Consider the following 15,145-nt stretch of genomic DNA (forward strand, 5'->3'; position numbering starts at 1 on the left):
CGACAGCGAGGCGAATAAGAGTTGGCGGTTACATGGCCAGAGGCCACAGCAGTGGCCATAATGAGAGCTGCCACTGTCACATCGATGACCGTGACCAAGCCAGAGGGAGTCCTACCACCAAAAATTATCAACAAAAAATTCGCCCAAAGTAGGCGGCGGCCGCCAAAGCTTCTTGGGCGTCTGGTCGGAAGTCTGGTAATTGGAAATGATGCTCGAGTCCCACTCAAGTTGCGGGCGAGGGATTAATGATGCTGCAGCCTGAGATTGTTGTCCAGCAGCAGCAGCAGCAGGATGACGATAATGATGGTTGACTGCGACAACGTGTTGCCGCTAAATGAATTGAATGTGATGCCTTTTAGCTGAGATTAAGCAGCAGCAGCAATGCCAATGGCAACTAACTCACCCAGGCAGAGGCAAATTCAGCTGTGGAATGGCCAAGTCAGAGTTCCAGAGCCCAAAGCTCTGAGCTCTGAGCTCAGGCTGCATTCTAAGCCCTGAAATGGCATTTCATCTTTTTAATTGAATTTTAATTTGTTTAGAATGCGCTTAGAGGCATCGCAGGACACGCCAAGTGGCCAAGTGCTTCTGGCCAAGTCCCCACTCCGGACACGCCCTCACTTAATTTACCATGCAACCCATCCACACAGCCCAAGCACTACTTGCAGTTGTTGTCTGGCAGCTTTTCACAAATCGATTAAATTTAATTTGTTTTCCTTGCCGGCTTTCTCCAGCGCTGCCAGTCATCGTCATCGTCTCCTCTTTTTTTTTTGCACTTCCTTCGTACCGTACTTTCCTTTCCGTTTGGGAAAAGCTTAGTTTTTAGCAGTAATTTCATAATGAGTTGACTTTATGCTGGCCGAGAGACCAGGACCAGACCGAGTCCCAGGCGCAAACGTTGTCCCAGTGCCAGATGCAGATGGAAATTTTCGCCCATTGCTGTTGGCAAATAAAACTGTTCACGCCAACATTAAGCAACTATGAAGCGTGGAAGCTAACGAAGGGAAAACTTCAAGTCGGAAATAACACAGAGGTTGGTAATGGAAAATGGAAAATATATAATTTAAAAGTTTGCCAAAAATTATTTAATTAAACTAAACTAAATTTTATTCCTCAATACACCCGCTCCTTGTTTTTGCCCAGCGAGCAGCGAAAGTCGCATATTGTCGTCCCATTCTGAGGGATTTAATTCGAGCTTCGTCCCATGGCTGCAGGGGATTTTCCGCTTTCCTTTTCATTCCTTTTTTGTTGTTGTTGTTTTTGTTTATTTCTTTTGTTTTTGGCCCATGGACAAGTTTTGTCGGTTGGAAGCATACTTACCTACAATTAAAATCCCTCGCAGTTGGAATGTAAAAATAATTATCAAGAAAAATACGAGTACAACGTGAAATGCAAAAATGGAGATTTTTTGTATATTGTTTTTGTTGAGAACGAATCTTATACAATAATAACAATAATATCCTCCATTTTGGGAGTGAAATTAATTAAAAATTTTCCGCTGTTTATTCTCTGCTGCGTCTTTACAACTACATTTTCGGGGAATGGAGAAAATATGTTTTGTATTAAAAAAAAAAAACGAATAAAGCTTTATATTTGTTTGGTGACTTGAATTTAAATTAAAATGCAAAATATTTCTCAACATTTCGCTGTAATAAACACATTATAAAAACCTTTTCTTCCTTTAATTTAATTGTTTCTCGCGCTCCCTTTTTACTCTCAGTGTTGAACATTTATTAACTGTCAAAACATGCCACGTCAGCCGGCAAATCAGACATCAAAATGCACGTTTCTAGGAAAAACATTAAAGATAAATTTCACCTGTGGCCTCTGTGTGTGTGTATGTGTATGCCCCTGATGTGAAGGAACGAAGCAAACTCCTCCCCCGATGGATGGCAGCGACAAATAATATTTTCATATGAGAAATTAAATAAAACTTTTCGCGCATACAAATGTGCAAATGTCTGGCATGTGTGAGAAAATGTCAAGAAACGAAAGGAAGGAAACGGCAAGCCGTAGAAAAAGCAGCACAAAATTTAAAAGCGAAATATTTAAGCGTGCAACATGGCGTATGCGCAATTTTCAGTGGCATTTTTTTGTTCGTTTGTTCGCCTGAGTTTGAGTGTGTGCCAGAGTGTGTGGGCATCGCTTTAATGGCACAATTGCTCCGCTCAAGAGATAGAGAGAAAGTGAATCGCTGGCTGTCTTCCGCATGCAGCTCGCGTATTCGATGAGAAAATCTTGCGATAAAATGTTGGGAAAACTTTCCGCTTTGCAATGAATACATTTGAGAGGACTAGTTGTATGTGCTGTAGCTGATGCTGCTTCTGCTGCTCCTGCTGCTCATTTGCATTTGGCCTTGTGGAAAATGTTTCTTGTCATTACCACGCCCCCACCAGCACAAAAGAGAGAGCCCAAAAAACAAAGGGGGCGGGGAGTGATAAAGGCTGCAGCTGCATCCGCATCCGCAAAAATGTCAACAAATTGAATGTAATTCCTTTTAATTTCAAAGCAGTCTTAAAGTCCTTGCAGGACTCTATCTCGCTGCCATTTTCTGCATTTTCGTTCCGCCTTCTTCGTGTCTCCCTCTCTCTTTCTCTCTCTGTGTGTAGCACGTGGCAAGCTGTCGTGAAGCAAATTGCCCGAATGAAGTTGCCGCATGCAACGCGGCAGAGCAGCCGCGTGCCATGAAATTAAGTTGCAAGCTGCAGGATTTGCTTTCAAGTTTCACAAAATTTTCCGTGCTCACACTCACACACACACACACACACACACACACAGAGGTACGAATACATACACAGTTGCACAAGGGACACACGCTAAGGTCCTTGGCTTCGTTTCGTGGATGCTAACACGCGTTTTTGCCGTTTCTTGTAACTTCTTGGCTGCAGTCGGATAATGTCACGCTAATGCCAGCAGCTTTGTCCTGCTTAATGTTGCGTCTAGTTATTGGATTTCGGCTGTACGCTCACTTTAGTGTTCTAGGTGGATGGTAAATGAACGGCACAGCAGTGAAATTTATCAAAAGTCGTTTGAAATGGACACGAAGTCACGGAATATGTAAACAATATTCTTGATTATTTTGTATTTCAATGATTTTTAATACTTTTTATACAATTACATACTCAGAGAGTTAAAGGGTATATTGTACTTTTGGTAAAAGTGGATGTATGCAACGCAAATAAGGAAACGTTTCCGACCCCATAAAGTATATATATTTTTGATCAGCATGATTTATCAGCATGATTGATCAAAAGCCTCCGTCTGTCTGTCTGTCCGTCCGTCTTGATGACCGCCTAGTTCTCAGAGACTATAAGAGCTAGAGCAACCAAATTATGTTTCCAGACTAACGCGATATCACACAGCTACAAGCGTATTTCAAGACTATCTTAGATGTCTAAAATGTAAAATATTTTAAAATCCTGCATAAATCATAAGCTCATAAGCTGAGCACGGGTATAAAAGTAGAGTCGCGTCCACAGAAGCGACTCAAAACGTTCCTTCTCGTTTTTAGGAGGATTAGCTTGAGTATTTCCCAAATTTTTGTATTCTCAAGCAATCAAAATTGTCGTTAACTAGCAGCTTATATACAACAGGAAAGTTTATTTTCGATCAAGCAAGATCGTAATGTATATGTATAGTTCACAAGAGATTAAGAATGTAGGTCAAGGGGTCTCTCGCTCTCTCTCTATAACTCTTTCGCTGTCGCAAAAAAAATGAACATGCCGCTTTAACGACACAAGATAATTTGTTCTTTCTCTGTTAAGATAACTCTCTTTTTCGCTTAAATACAACAGGAAAGGTTATTTTCGATCAAGCAAGAGCGTAATGTATATGTATAGTTGACAAGAGATTAAGAATGTAGGCCAAGGGGTCTCTCGCTCTCTCTCTATAACCCTTTCACTGTCGCAAAAAAATGAACATGCCGCTTTAACGACACAAGAGAATTTGGTCTTTCTCTGTTAAGATAACTCTCTTTTTCTTTCACTTTTATCGCGCTGCTGATTTCACATGCCTCTTTAACTGGCTGCACTTGTAATTTTTCGTGACGCTAATCATTTTTCAATAATATAAAAACATACAACATTGATAAATAAATTTATTTCAAAAATAAAATAAAAAAATATCAAAAAAATATTTAAAATACCAGTAAAAATAAAATTTTAATTAAAATAAAATAAATAAATTACGGAAAACAGCTACTTTCTCTGGTCTGTGTGGCTAGAACCAGTTGAAAATTGCAAGATCATAGAAATTGGCAAAAGTTTGACTAATATTGCTGTTTCATACTTTTGGTGTTCGATTAAAGGGTTAAAGATTAATTTATACCTATCTCTCGAGCTCTGCTAGCCCTCTTTCTCTCCATCTCTCCCTCTCTGACAAAGTCATGTCTCTCATTTTATTCGAAATCCTTTGTATTACAAGACCAATCTTTTATTACGCACATTTAGCAATAATTCCAGCCATTTTCGCCATTCCTTTCTGCGCACTTTTCTTGTCAACCGCACAATTTGCGTGCGTCCCGGATATATAGTACATGTATCGCTGATATGATAAATGTGCATAAATTATGCACATGCAGATGGCGTATGAAACCCTATAAAAACGGCAGACGCGAAAGCAAACACAATCCGCAGAGTGGAAGGAAGCAGAACTGAGCTTCGAGTCAAAGTGAAAGTGGCCATATAAAATGATTAAGTTGCAAGTGAAAGTTATTTCATGGGTTTTTATAATTTTAACAGGATTTTTATGCACGCCACAAATTGAAAGCATAAATACCAATTTCCTTGAGCTGGCAGCCTTCGAGGACTTTCTGCGGTCGCAGCACTTGCAGCAGTCGCTTGTCGTCCGTATGAAAGGAGATGGCGTTGGCGATGGCGATGGCGACGGGGACTGGGATGGCGACTGGCAAATTGAATGCCACCAGAAATTGTTGGCCAACTATCGTGTGCAATTTTATCAGCCAGGAATTTCCCACAATTTCGAGGATCTCATGTACTATGGGGCACCGCGTACAGCGGTTCTGGTGCTAAAATTCGAGCACCGTCTTGTCAAGCAGTGGGTCTACGCGGTGGCCTCTGCGGCAGGATACTTTAACAATTCGCTGGCATGGTTTATGCTGGGCACCAGTCGGGTATCCCAACCAGATGAGGCACAAATTTTGCAGCACTTAGGTGGCTACAAGATGGGAATTGATGCGGATATCACTGTGGCTATGAAGGCCAGAGATAAGTTGGGCGATTAACGAGGTAACTTTATGGGCATGCAGCTAATATTTCGGATAACTTGCAGCACCTCGTGGCGGCTTTATGATGTGTACAAGATTAATCAGCAAGTGCCAAGTGCCCCCCTGATTGTGCAGAGAAAGGGAGAGTGGTCTCCGTGGCAGGGTTACAAGCTGATGGACACCTTTTGTAGCAGCTGGATAATTCGGAGGCGCAACTTTCTCAATGTCACCCTGCGAGGCAGCACAGCGGTACGCATGCACCCTTTTGGGTGGCGGATTCTCTCATCTTTCCTCAAAATTCATCCAGCTGACAGAGAAACCTTTGGGCTATGAGGACATGGAGTACCTGGCCGACGATAAGCAGCTGCTGCAACTGGATCCCATGCAGCGAAAGACCTATCAATTGTTCCGACTCGTCCAGCGGATGTATAATCTCAGGTGGGAGTGGGGCAGAGTGGTATCCGAGTACGCGCTAATAAGCCAACTTGCAGTTTGGCCATAAGCTTCACGGATAACTGGGGCCAGCAGCTGGCCAACGGCAGCTGGTCGGGTGTGATGGGTCAGATAACCAACGGGGAGGCCGATTTTGCCGTGTGTCCCATTCGCTTTGTCCCGGACAGACAGCACTACGTGCTGTACTCACCCGTTCTCCATATCCAGCCGTGAGCAGATACTTGCTATCCTTCGATTACTTGGGCACCAGCAGTGCTCCAACTCTCTTTTCTTGCAGCATTCACTTTTTGTTTCGCCATCCGCGACACAGTCACATCCGGAACATATTCTTTGAGCCACTAAGCACTCAGGTGTGGTGGTGCGTCCTGTGCCTGATTACATTCAGCACTCTATTGCTGTTGCTTCACATCCGCCATGAGGGGCGCCAGCATGGAAATCTTGTGGAGCGACGAGTGGCCTTTGTGTGGTTCAGCATGCTGGAGACGTATCTGCAGCAGGGTCCGGCCACCGAGCTCTTCCGACTGTTGTCGACCCGTGTGCTGATCAGCTCCAGCTGCATCTTCAGCTACATGTTGCTGCAGTTCTATGGCGCCTTCATTGTGGGTTCCCTGCTCTCAGACAACCCCAGGAGCATTGTCAATCTGCGGGCGTTGTACGAGAGCAATCTGGACATCGGCATGGAGAATATCACCTATAATTTTGCGGTTTTCGGTAACACCAGTGGGCCGCTGGTTAGAGATGTCTACACCAAGAAGATCTGTCGATCTGGCCAGCAAAATATTATCAGCTTGGAGCAGGGAGCCGAGCGGATTATAAAGGGTCGTTTTGCATTTCATACGGCCATCGATCGTCTGTACAGGCTGCTCCTCGAGCTGCGCATAGAGGAGCGCGAGTTCTGCGAGCTCCAGGAAATTATGTTCAATCCCCCCTATGCGTCCGCCTCCGTGATGGCCAAGGGCTCGCCCTGGCGCGAACATCTAGCCCATGCCATCCTACACCTGCGGGCCACCGGCCTGATGCAGTACAATGACCGCTTGTGGTCGGTGAACAAGCCGGACTGTAGCCTCTTCAAGGCCTCCCAGGTGGAGGTGGATCTGGAGCACTTTGCACCGGCTCTCTTTGCCCTAGTGCTGGCCATGATGGCCAGTGCATTGGTGTTTCTGCTGGAGCTGCTGCTCTCCTGGCTGGCTGCCTTCCGGCCACGTTAAGATGGGTGTGGGCGCGATGTCCATTTAAGTAATCAGGCTTGCAGGAGGAGACTTGTCCTAGCACGACTTTCGGCTACAAATTTGTGTGTCGCTTTTAATGTTTTCTGCATTTTTAATAATAATAAAAAATTTGTAATAATGTCAGCTTCGGGTACTTGCAGCTATTCCCATTGCTGCTGCTCCGCAACGCAGAACAGCGCAGAAATTAAAAATTCCATTAAACTGCAAACACTTGCATGTACTCACTCGCCACCATCACCATTCCCATTACCCTTTTTCTTTCACCCATTCCTCTTTGGTATGGGGTGGGGGTCAAGCCAAGTTTTCTACACGAAGCGAGCTCTTCATTTAGACTTAATTATGAAGGACCCTAGCATGGTGCAGGCGGAAAAGTGCTGGAGGAAAATGTCACTTGTTTTCTATTAACTGACAAGCTTTTAAGGGGGTTGGGGAGGGGAAAGCCCCTGAATTTTCAAGCGCTAACAAGTAGAGGGGTGCCTGTCCACTGCCTCTGCTGCTGCTACTGGTTGAGTGTTGTTCCTAGTATTTATAGCTATAAGATCTATGAATGCCCATTGTGTTCCACTCTCATGCTATTGCAATATCTTAATAAATACGTCAGCAAATTGTAGCAGTAATCACAAACCTAATTGTAAAGTAATCACATTTATTGCAATTGAATGCGTTGTCGTTGTCGTTATCGTTGTCGTAGTCCCTGCCCCAGCGCTAACCATGAGACGAGCGATGCATGAGAAGCTTCCATCTGACTGTGGTCACGCATAACCTTCAATTAAGTTGTCATAATGTCTGACAGGGCACGGACAATGGACAAGGGACCACGGCTAGGGGACCATGAGACGGTGGACTCCCACTGCAATATAATCACATCTATATGGGTGTAGTTTAGAATGAGATTGTGCAGTCACGACTGGTTCAGCAATTGCAGCACAGTTCGTGAGCGTATAAGACTTTTATAAATCGGTTGATTATAAGGAGTCTCTCCTCCATTGGGGGATAGCTTTTAGCTCTTTACGTGCTGTAAGTAGTGCTAATTATTCAAATTAAATATAAGTTTAGAACTAATTTTCTTTTGTTATAAGTCTAAAAATATATAGAGCAACATATATATTATATATCAATTGGATACCACACACACATATAAGGACACTCCCCCCACTCACATACACATGTCAAATTATGCAAATTTACAACATGATTAAGCTCGTTTAGCCGGACTCCCGTCCAAACTCCGTGTAGTAGGCCTTCAATGTCGTCAACGTTGGGGTCTTCGCCTGTGTTTGTTTTGCAATTCAAATGAATTTGCTTCGGATCCGTAGGGGGTTTTGCTCTGGGACTGGGTCTGACACTGGGACTCTCAACAAACCAAACCGCTCACTCCGCTCCCTTCCCCCTCGCACATTTTGGCATGTTTGTTTCAATGTTTAGTTGTGTGTGTGTGTGTATTGTGTGTTTGTCTGTCTGTATAGGTCTGGCTGTCGCCCTACCACACTTCCGCTTTGGTTATATAAATTCGTACAAATCGTTCGATGGCCGTTTGCTCTGTTCCTTTGGTCGAAGTATCAATTGTTTGGCATTGGTCTTTATTTATGCATTGTTGTTGGCTTGCCATCGTTGTTGTATGTCCATGGCCATGTCCTCTCCTATTCTGGTGGCCTATCCGATGTCTGCATGGTGGTCTGTGTATTTTATTGCTTATGGTTATAGTGGGGATAGTGGCCCGCCCGCACTCTCTGAATGAATTTATATTGTTTTTGAAGTGTTTAAATGTTTGTCCATGTTTGTTACAGCGCCTGCCGTATGCGGGGCGTATGCGTAATGCGAATTTATGCAGGCTTAATGTTAATGCGGGGATGGGTTGGTGCTAAGGCTGAGGCTGGGCTGCCTGGAATGGATGGAAATATATGCAGAAGAAAGAGAGAAATACTCCAATGGCAATTTCCTCACTTCAATGCCAACAGATTGAAGTTTATGCAAATAAAGCTTTGAGCAGCGAGAACTTTGATATAAGTGCTAATTATTGAAGACAAAGTCAACTTTAATTCGCTGCTAATAGACAGCAGCAAAATGTGGCATTCCAATGAGAGAATTTTCTGCTTAAGCCCCAAACAAAATTCTGACCAAATAGCCACAACAACTTTGAGAAAATCAATATTAATTGCTGGAATTCACTCAAGCATCAATTTATTAATAAGAAAAAAAAGTTAAAAAAAGCAAGCGGAAAATTGAGCAGAGAGCAAGCAGCAAGAGAAACAGCAATCTGTAATATTTTCACAATTTATGCTGCTTGGGGTTTTCACTCGCCGCTTGACTACTTTTCCGCTTTCCATTCTTTTGACCGATTGTCGTGGAGTCGTGGAAAAACTTTTGCAACTTTTGCCGTAGCATTTGTGCAGCATCCTGAGACCGAATCGTCTGTACAGCTAATGCCTCGTACTCGTACTCTCTCTCCCTCTCTGTCCAGTCCGCAGTCCCCAGTCGTTGGACTGCTCGCTTGTGTTATGTGCTTATTATAAAATAATTAAGTCCTTTAGGAAATTATAGTTCTTGTTGCTCTTTGCTTTGGTCTGCAATCTTTGCCCTCGTTTTTATTCCCTCCTCCTTGTCGCTCGCTCTGTGATTTCTCAGCTTTTTACCCTCATTGTTCTTTTGCTTTTGTGTATTTAATAGTTGTGGCTACACAGGGACAGCACAGAATGCTTTTAATTCTCCTTTTTGCACTTGATTTCTCATATATGAGTGTCTGCAAAGAATGAATTAACATTGAAATGATTACGTTCAGTTTCAAAAAAACTCTACATAGATGTGAAGTAAAGTCACAAAATGGTTCTCTTTATTTTATATGTGGGCAGATGTGTGCTCCATGTCATTCTCTACCCACAGGCCGACACACACATAAATTCATTTTGTCTTCATTTTACTTGTGGGCTGCCACTGGCATATGAGTAATTTATTGTGTATCTAATTAATTATTGCTGTCTGCGTAATTTTTGTGCCCCACAGAATGAATGTGCCTCTCTGTCGGACTGCGTACTGCGGACTGCGGACTGTCTGTTTGAATGCCCATCAGTGTGTGGTGTTGTGTGTGGGCAGCAGCTTCGTTAGCATTGACTTAATTGCCAAACCACAGAATGACTCTATTAGGAGTTGAAAACCTAGTCGTATCTTGAACCCACAGGCAGTGCCTCGCCTCGCACAGGACATGATCTATGTGTATGACATGTGCCCTGTAGCTCCTACAACTGCACTTAAATTGATGTATTCTGTGGCCAAAAACAGCTAAAAGTTCTCTTTAAAAATGCACTGCAACGTCGCGTCGCGTCGTATCGTACGTTGGTCGTGCCAGACTGGAGAGACGAGACCCATCACATCCATTTTTACATGCCACCGAGTATGACAAGTGTTGGCCAGCTATAAACAGGAAGCAGGACACCGAGAACAACCCTTGGACCCTTGATAGAGGCATGGCCACTGACACCCTGCTAACGTGCCATGAATGGCCCTTTAGTCAATGTCGTCCATGTGGGTGCAAAAGCCGCTTGAGTGTGTGAGGCATTCCACTTTAGAGGTTCCTTTACAGAGCTGGTTACTTTTAGGGATCTCTACGAGCATTACACATTGCACTTTAAGATACATAACAGTGCACTGACAGCGATTATCGAATATCAATTACCCAATTCATGCATTCGGAGCGCAAACACGCGCCGATATTGACTATAATCAATTTGGCAGGCCAAAACCAACCGACAGGATTTCGCATTCCCATCATCACAGCAAGGGGGCGGCGCTCTTCTGATTAGGTTTGATGTGAGTTTTGGACTGGTTGCTTGTGCATTTACCTGCAAGGAGGCATTCCACTCCATTCAAGCGAAATGTTGACCCAGTAAACAAGCGGTACAGCAGCAACAGCCGCCCGATAATCAGGGTGCAACGCGTTTTGGTCCACTCCACAAAACGTGACAAGGTTTGCAAGGGCTCTACTGGTGCTGACCTGTTAGCGGAATGGAAAGCAAACAACCTGACGCCGACAAAAGAAGCTGCAAACTCCCCAACTACCGCCCAAAATTCAGTCGGCCCCTGGCCGAAGTTAATGAATCGTAACCCACTTGCACCATATGAAAATTAATTACCAAACTAGTTCAAAAAAGTTTTCGCCGCAGCACCGAAAGTTAAACGCACCGAGAAAAAAAAAAGTTAAGGGGAAGCCAGAGCCATAGCCATAGCCATAGCCAGAGCCAACCAATCCATTTTCGTCTGCGACAAATGGAAATGCTCCAAATGGACCAAAAAATCGTTAATCAAATTAAAATTTATTTCGTATTTTGCCCGCAAACTGCAGCGAATTTATCATCGAAGAGCCAGTGTAAAATTCGGCATCCACTTTATCTGTATCTGTATCTAAATGTGTCCATGTGTATAACTGTGTATGCGTGTGCGCATAATTTTGATGGTACATTTCGCAGAGGTTTTTTGGCCATTTTTCCTTTGTTTTTGTAGAGCAGGCGGCGCATAAATTTGCATCTCGATTGGCTGTTGCCTCTGCTGTTGCTGCCCCGCGCCTAATGTTGATGTGCTGCTAGTTGACCAGTGTTGCCAAAGTCCTTGTTGTGGCTGACGATTTGCCATTTTAATTAGGCAATGTCCTGTCAAAAGCAAGCTCTGACACTGGCTCTGGTTATGGGTTGTTGAGATATAGACATAGAGACCGTGATTTGACGGGTGTTTCCGGTCAACTGTTTGTCCAGTCAAACAAAGTGCGAACGAAATCGCTTTGCTATTTGGTTGACCCCCTTAATGGGTACCGCCGCAATTGATGGCCAGCGCAGATAAGTTAAGCTACAGGCATAGATTTAGTGCACATTTATTTGCTTAAATTCTGAGGAATAGTAGGAGTAGTTTCTCTTAGAATTCTGCATATAAATTAAATTTAAATTTAAATTTTAAATTAAAATAAATTTTAATAAATATTTTCTCTAAGCTTTAATTAATTTTTCTATTATTAAAAGGTTGTGTAATTCGAAAAGTTGAGCTTTCCTGTATAGTTGTTCCGTTATTTAAAGTACAGAAAACTTTTGCATCCGTTTGACGTTCACACAAGCATACAAAACTGCAACTAAATAATTGTCAAAGACTGTGCAAACGTCAATATAGTAGGAGCAACCCAAACGAATACATGCAAATACACACAGACAGGTCACCAGTGGGACCGCGTGGCCATTGCCGTTTCCGTTTCCGCCTTTTGCATGGCGAGTGCGTGTCGTCTGCGGCTTTTGGCCATGAGTTTTGCATGGCTGTGTGAGGTATTGTGGGTGACTGTTGACAATTTTGTGGTCAAGTGGAGTCAACAGCCACACAGTGGCACCAAATTGCCACGAAAGATGTGTATATTTGATGCCAGGGGAGAAAATATTTAACCGTCTGTGAGTGGTAGGGAGAAATAATAGAAATTTCTTGCTCTGCAAAAAACTGATTTATTTAATTTTACGTCCACAAATTGTACTCCCAAAGTTGCCCACCAACGTGTTTGGACTGCATAAAGCACTCTCCATTCAAAAAATAATGTTTGAATGTAAAATAACTTTAAACAAAATTATAAAACATTAAACTTAATTATAAGGTGCAATTTTGTGGCATTTAACTTACCAGAGAAATGTCTCCGCTAGCAAACTGCAATTTCTCTCTATCTCTCTCTGTCAAGCTACAACTTTATGAGGCTGGCCATTTATTTTGCTGGCTCACTTTTTAGCCTAAGCCCAAGGCTTCATTAAGTTTTCCCATTGCGGTTTTTAATTAATTAATGTCTTCATACGACTACATATGTGTGTGTGTGTGTGGGCTGCGGCACAGTTTACGACTTAGAAGGCTGAAACAGCAGCCAGACAAAGTATTAAAAATAAAACCTGAGCGTAATTAAAAAGCGTATTTCGTCCTAGACGAAAACTTATGCTCAGCCGAAGCACAGACCCAAAGAAACTGGAAACTGAGTCAACAACTTTCTATTTTGTCAATGAGCTGCAGCTGCAGCTGCGGAGTCAGAGTTAGAGTTTGAGTTAGTGGCATGGACCTCCTGTAAGTGACACACTCTGCATATGAAACGAAAAATAATTTTTCAATTCACAAATGAAACTTTTGAAACACACATTCCAGACACAGATACAAAAAGGAGAGCAAATATTAAAGTTTGCAATTGCAGCAGGGCAGCAGTATTTTCCCAATGTAAAGTGGTAAACCAGGAGAAGGAGGAGCAGAGCAGTAGCAGGAGCAGTAGCAGGTCCAGCTGCAATTGGAATACTACTGTTCTGTTCTGTTCCGTTCCACAGTGAGGAATATGTATTTCTTGGGGTTTGGTGGGTTTTTTTTTTTTTTGTGGGACTCCTTGTTGTTTTTCTTTTAGCCACGGCACAAACTCCAGAAGGAAATTACAAACCAAACCAAAGTAAACGCCAAGAGCAGCCAAGGAAGTTGTTGACGCAGGACGAGCGCCGGCGCTGAGTGTCAGTGTCATATCCTGTGCCAAAAGTGCACACAGAGAACTTCAGACCCCAGGCCAGGCCACCCATAACCGAGAGCCAAGACCGAGCCAACGCGGACCCGTACCCGGACCGAGTCGAGTCGAGACTCTGAAACCCAGACAGAGACTGAGGCTGCACATTACAAATGAATAATTTATGCGCGCGCTCTCAACGGCAGATGGATGTGGGATATGGATGAGAATGAGAGAATGAGAGCATGGGGAAGATGGGAAATGGGAGCCACTGCAGACTCCTGCCACCCATAGACACAGTCACGAAGGACTGCGGCAACGTCCAATCCTGGTCAATGCCAAATGAGTTGTGGCAACGTCTCGCTGGTGCCATAAAAGGGAACAAGGCAAAAACGGGAAGGCAAACGGGAAGCTGTTGCTCTGCATAAACTAAAATCTTTTTCACCGAAAACCCCCTCTCTACACTCTACCACTCTCTCTCTATCCAGCATGCCAGCAGCAAAAGAGGAGCAGAGCAAATTACATGGCTCTGGTGTGAAAATTACCTCCTTGGCAAGCCGGCAAAAGAAGACGGAAGAAAAGCGCAAACTCAAAAGTTATTAGAGCAAATTTTTGCCTTTTGCCTAAGTAATGGCCAAGTGCATATCTCTCAGCACATATTGAGTTATGACTTAATTGGATAAGAGCCCCGCTTTGCGGAACTTTGCACTCGCCATTCGCCCCAAACCCACTTGCCCATAAAGTTATCCAGAACCCAAAAGTTTAGACACCATTTTTCCTGGTGTTTCGCTGGTGTGCGGTGGAATGGATCTCATAAGACTGTGATTATTTTCTTTGGGGAAGCCTAAGTAATTTCTCCTGATTATCTTGCTATTCCACAGCCTCAAATGTGGGCCGCAAATTTAGCTCGCTCGATTGTGCTGTATCGCCGCTGAGTGGCATATTGCCATATATACAGCTGTGGCATAAATAATAGCACCTGACACTCAATTTTCTGTATTGAAGGATTATGTTTAGACAGTAGTATTATTGAACGGTCTTAGAACTAGTATATATACTTTAGGCTGTAATTTAACGTATCCGAAAGAATTATTCAGGAATTGAGGCGGCAACAAAAATAGCACTGATATCAAAAAAATTACAAAAAATACAAATTACAAAAAAGTTTTACAAATTCTGCCTTAAAATAAGTTACTTTAGTTGTATTCAAAGGTTAATATTTTGTTTTAAAGCCTTTGGCAGCAACAACAGAGGCTCAGCGTCTCGGCTTTGGAATAAATATTTTGTAACGCTCTTGCTACAATCGACTTAAGCCACCGATTATTAATTTAATCAAGAACATAAAACATCAAAAAGCTCGGAAAAGTACAAGTTCTTATAAAAAACAAATTTTAGTGCTATTTTTGTTGCCGACCTCTTTCGCTTATTGTTTTTTTTTAATTGAGTAAAGTAAAATAATAAGAACCTTTAGGAATTTCAGAGAGAGGAGATATGTAAGCCTAATTGAAATATGTTCTTGGTTGGTTAGAGATCATATTTTGCAACAATAAAGACTGTGGTACCAAACAGTGCTATTATTTCCTCCGCAACTGAATGTAGGGACTTTGCTTTGGTCTGATAAATATGTATGACGTCAAACAAATTTGATAAGGCTCATGCTTTGTTGGAATTGTTTTGTATCGGAAATACCCAAAGGCCTACGAATTTTAAAGTGATTAAAATAACAAAAATTTGTTTCTGATATTTAAATGATACACCCCT

General features: G+C 42.9%; 1 protein-coding gene across 1 annotated transcript; it reads left to right on the forward strand.

Moving 5' to 3' along the window:
• Positions 1–4,684: 4,684 nt before the first annotated feature.
• Positions 4,685–6,882, forward strand: LOC111074874 (glutamate receptor U1). Its single transcript, XM_022367848.2, has 5 exons — positions 4,685–5,226; positions 5,287–5,470; positions 5,529–5,659; positions 5,713–5,883; positions 5,952–6,882. The coding sequence occupies exons 1-5, from the start codon at positions 4,685–4,687 to the stop codon at positions 6,880–6,882; spliced, it is 1,959 nt and encodes a 652-aa protein (XP_022223540.2).
• Positions 6,883–15,145: the final 8,263 nt, after the last annotated feature.

Source organism: Drosophila obscura, unplaced genomic scaffold (assembly GCF_018151105.1).
Source record: "Drosophila obscura isolate BZ-5 IFL unplaced genomic scaffold, ASM1815110v1 contig_4, whole genome shotgun sequence".
Classification (NCBI taxonomy): Eukaryota; Metazoa; Arthropoda; class Insecta; order Diptera; family Drosophilidae; genus Drosophila; species Drosophila obscura.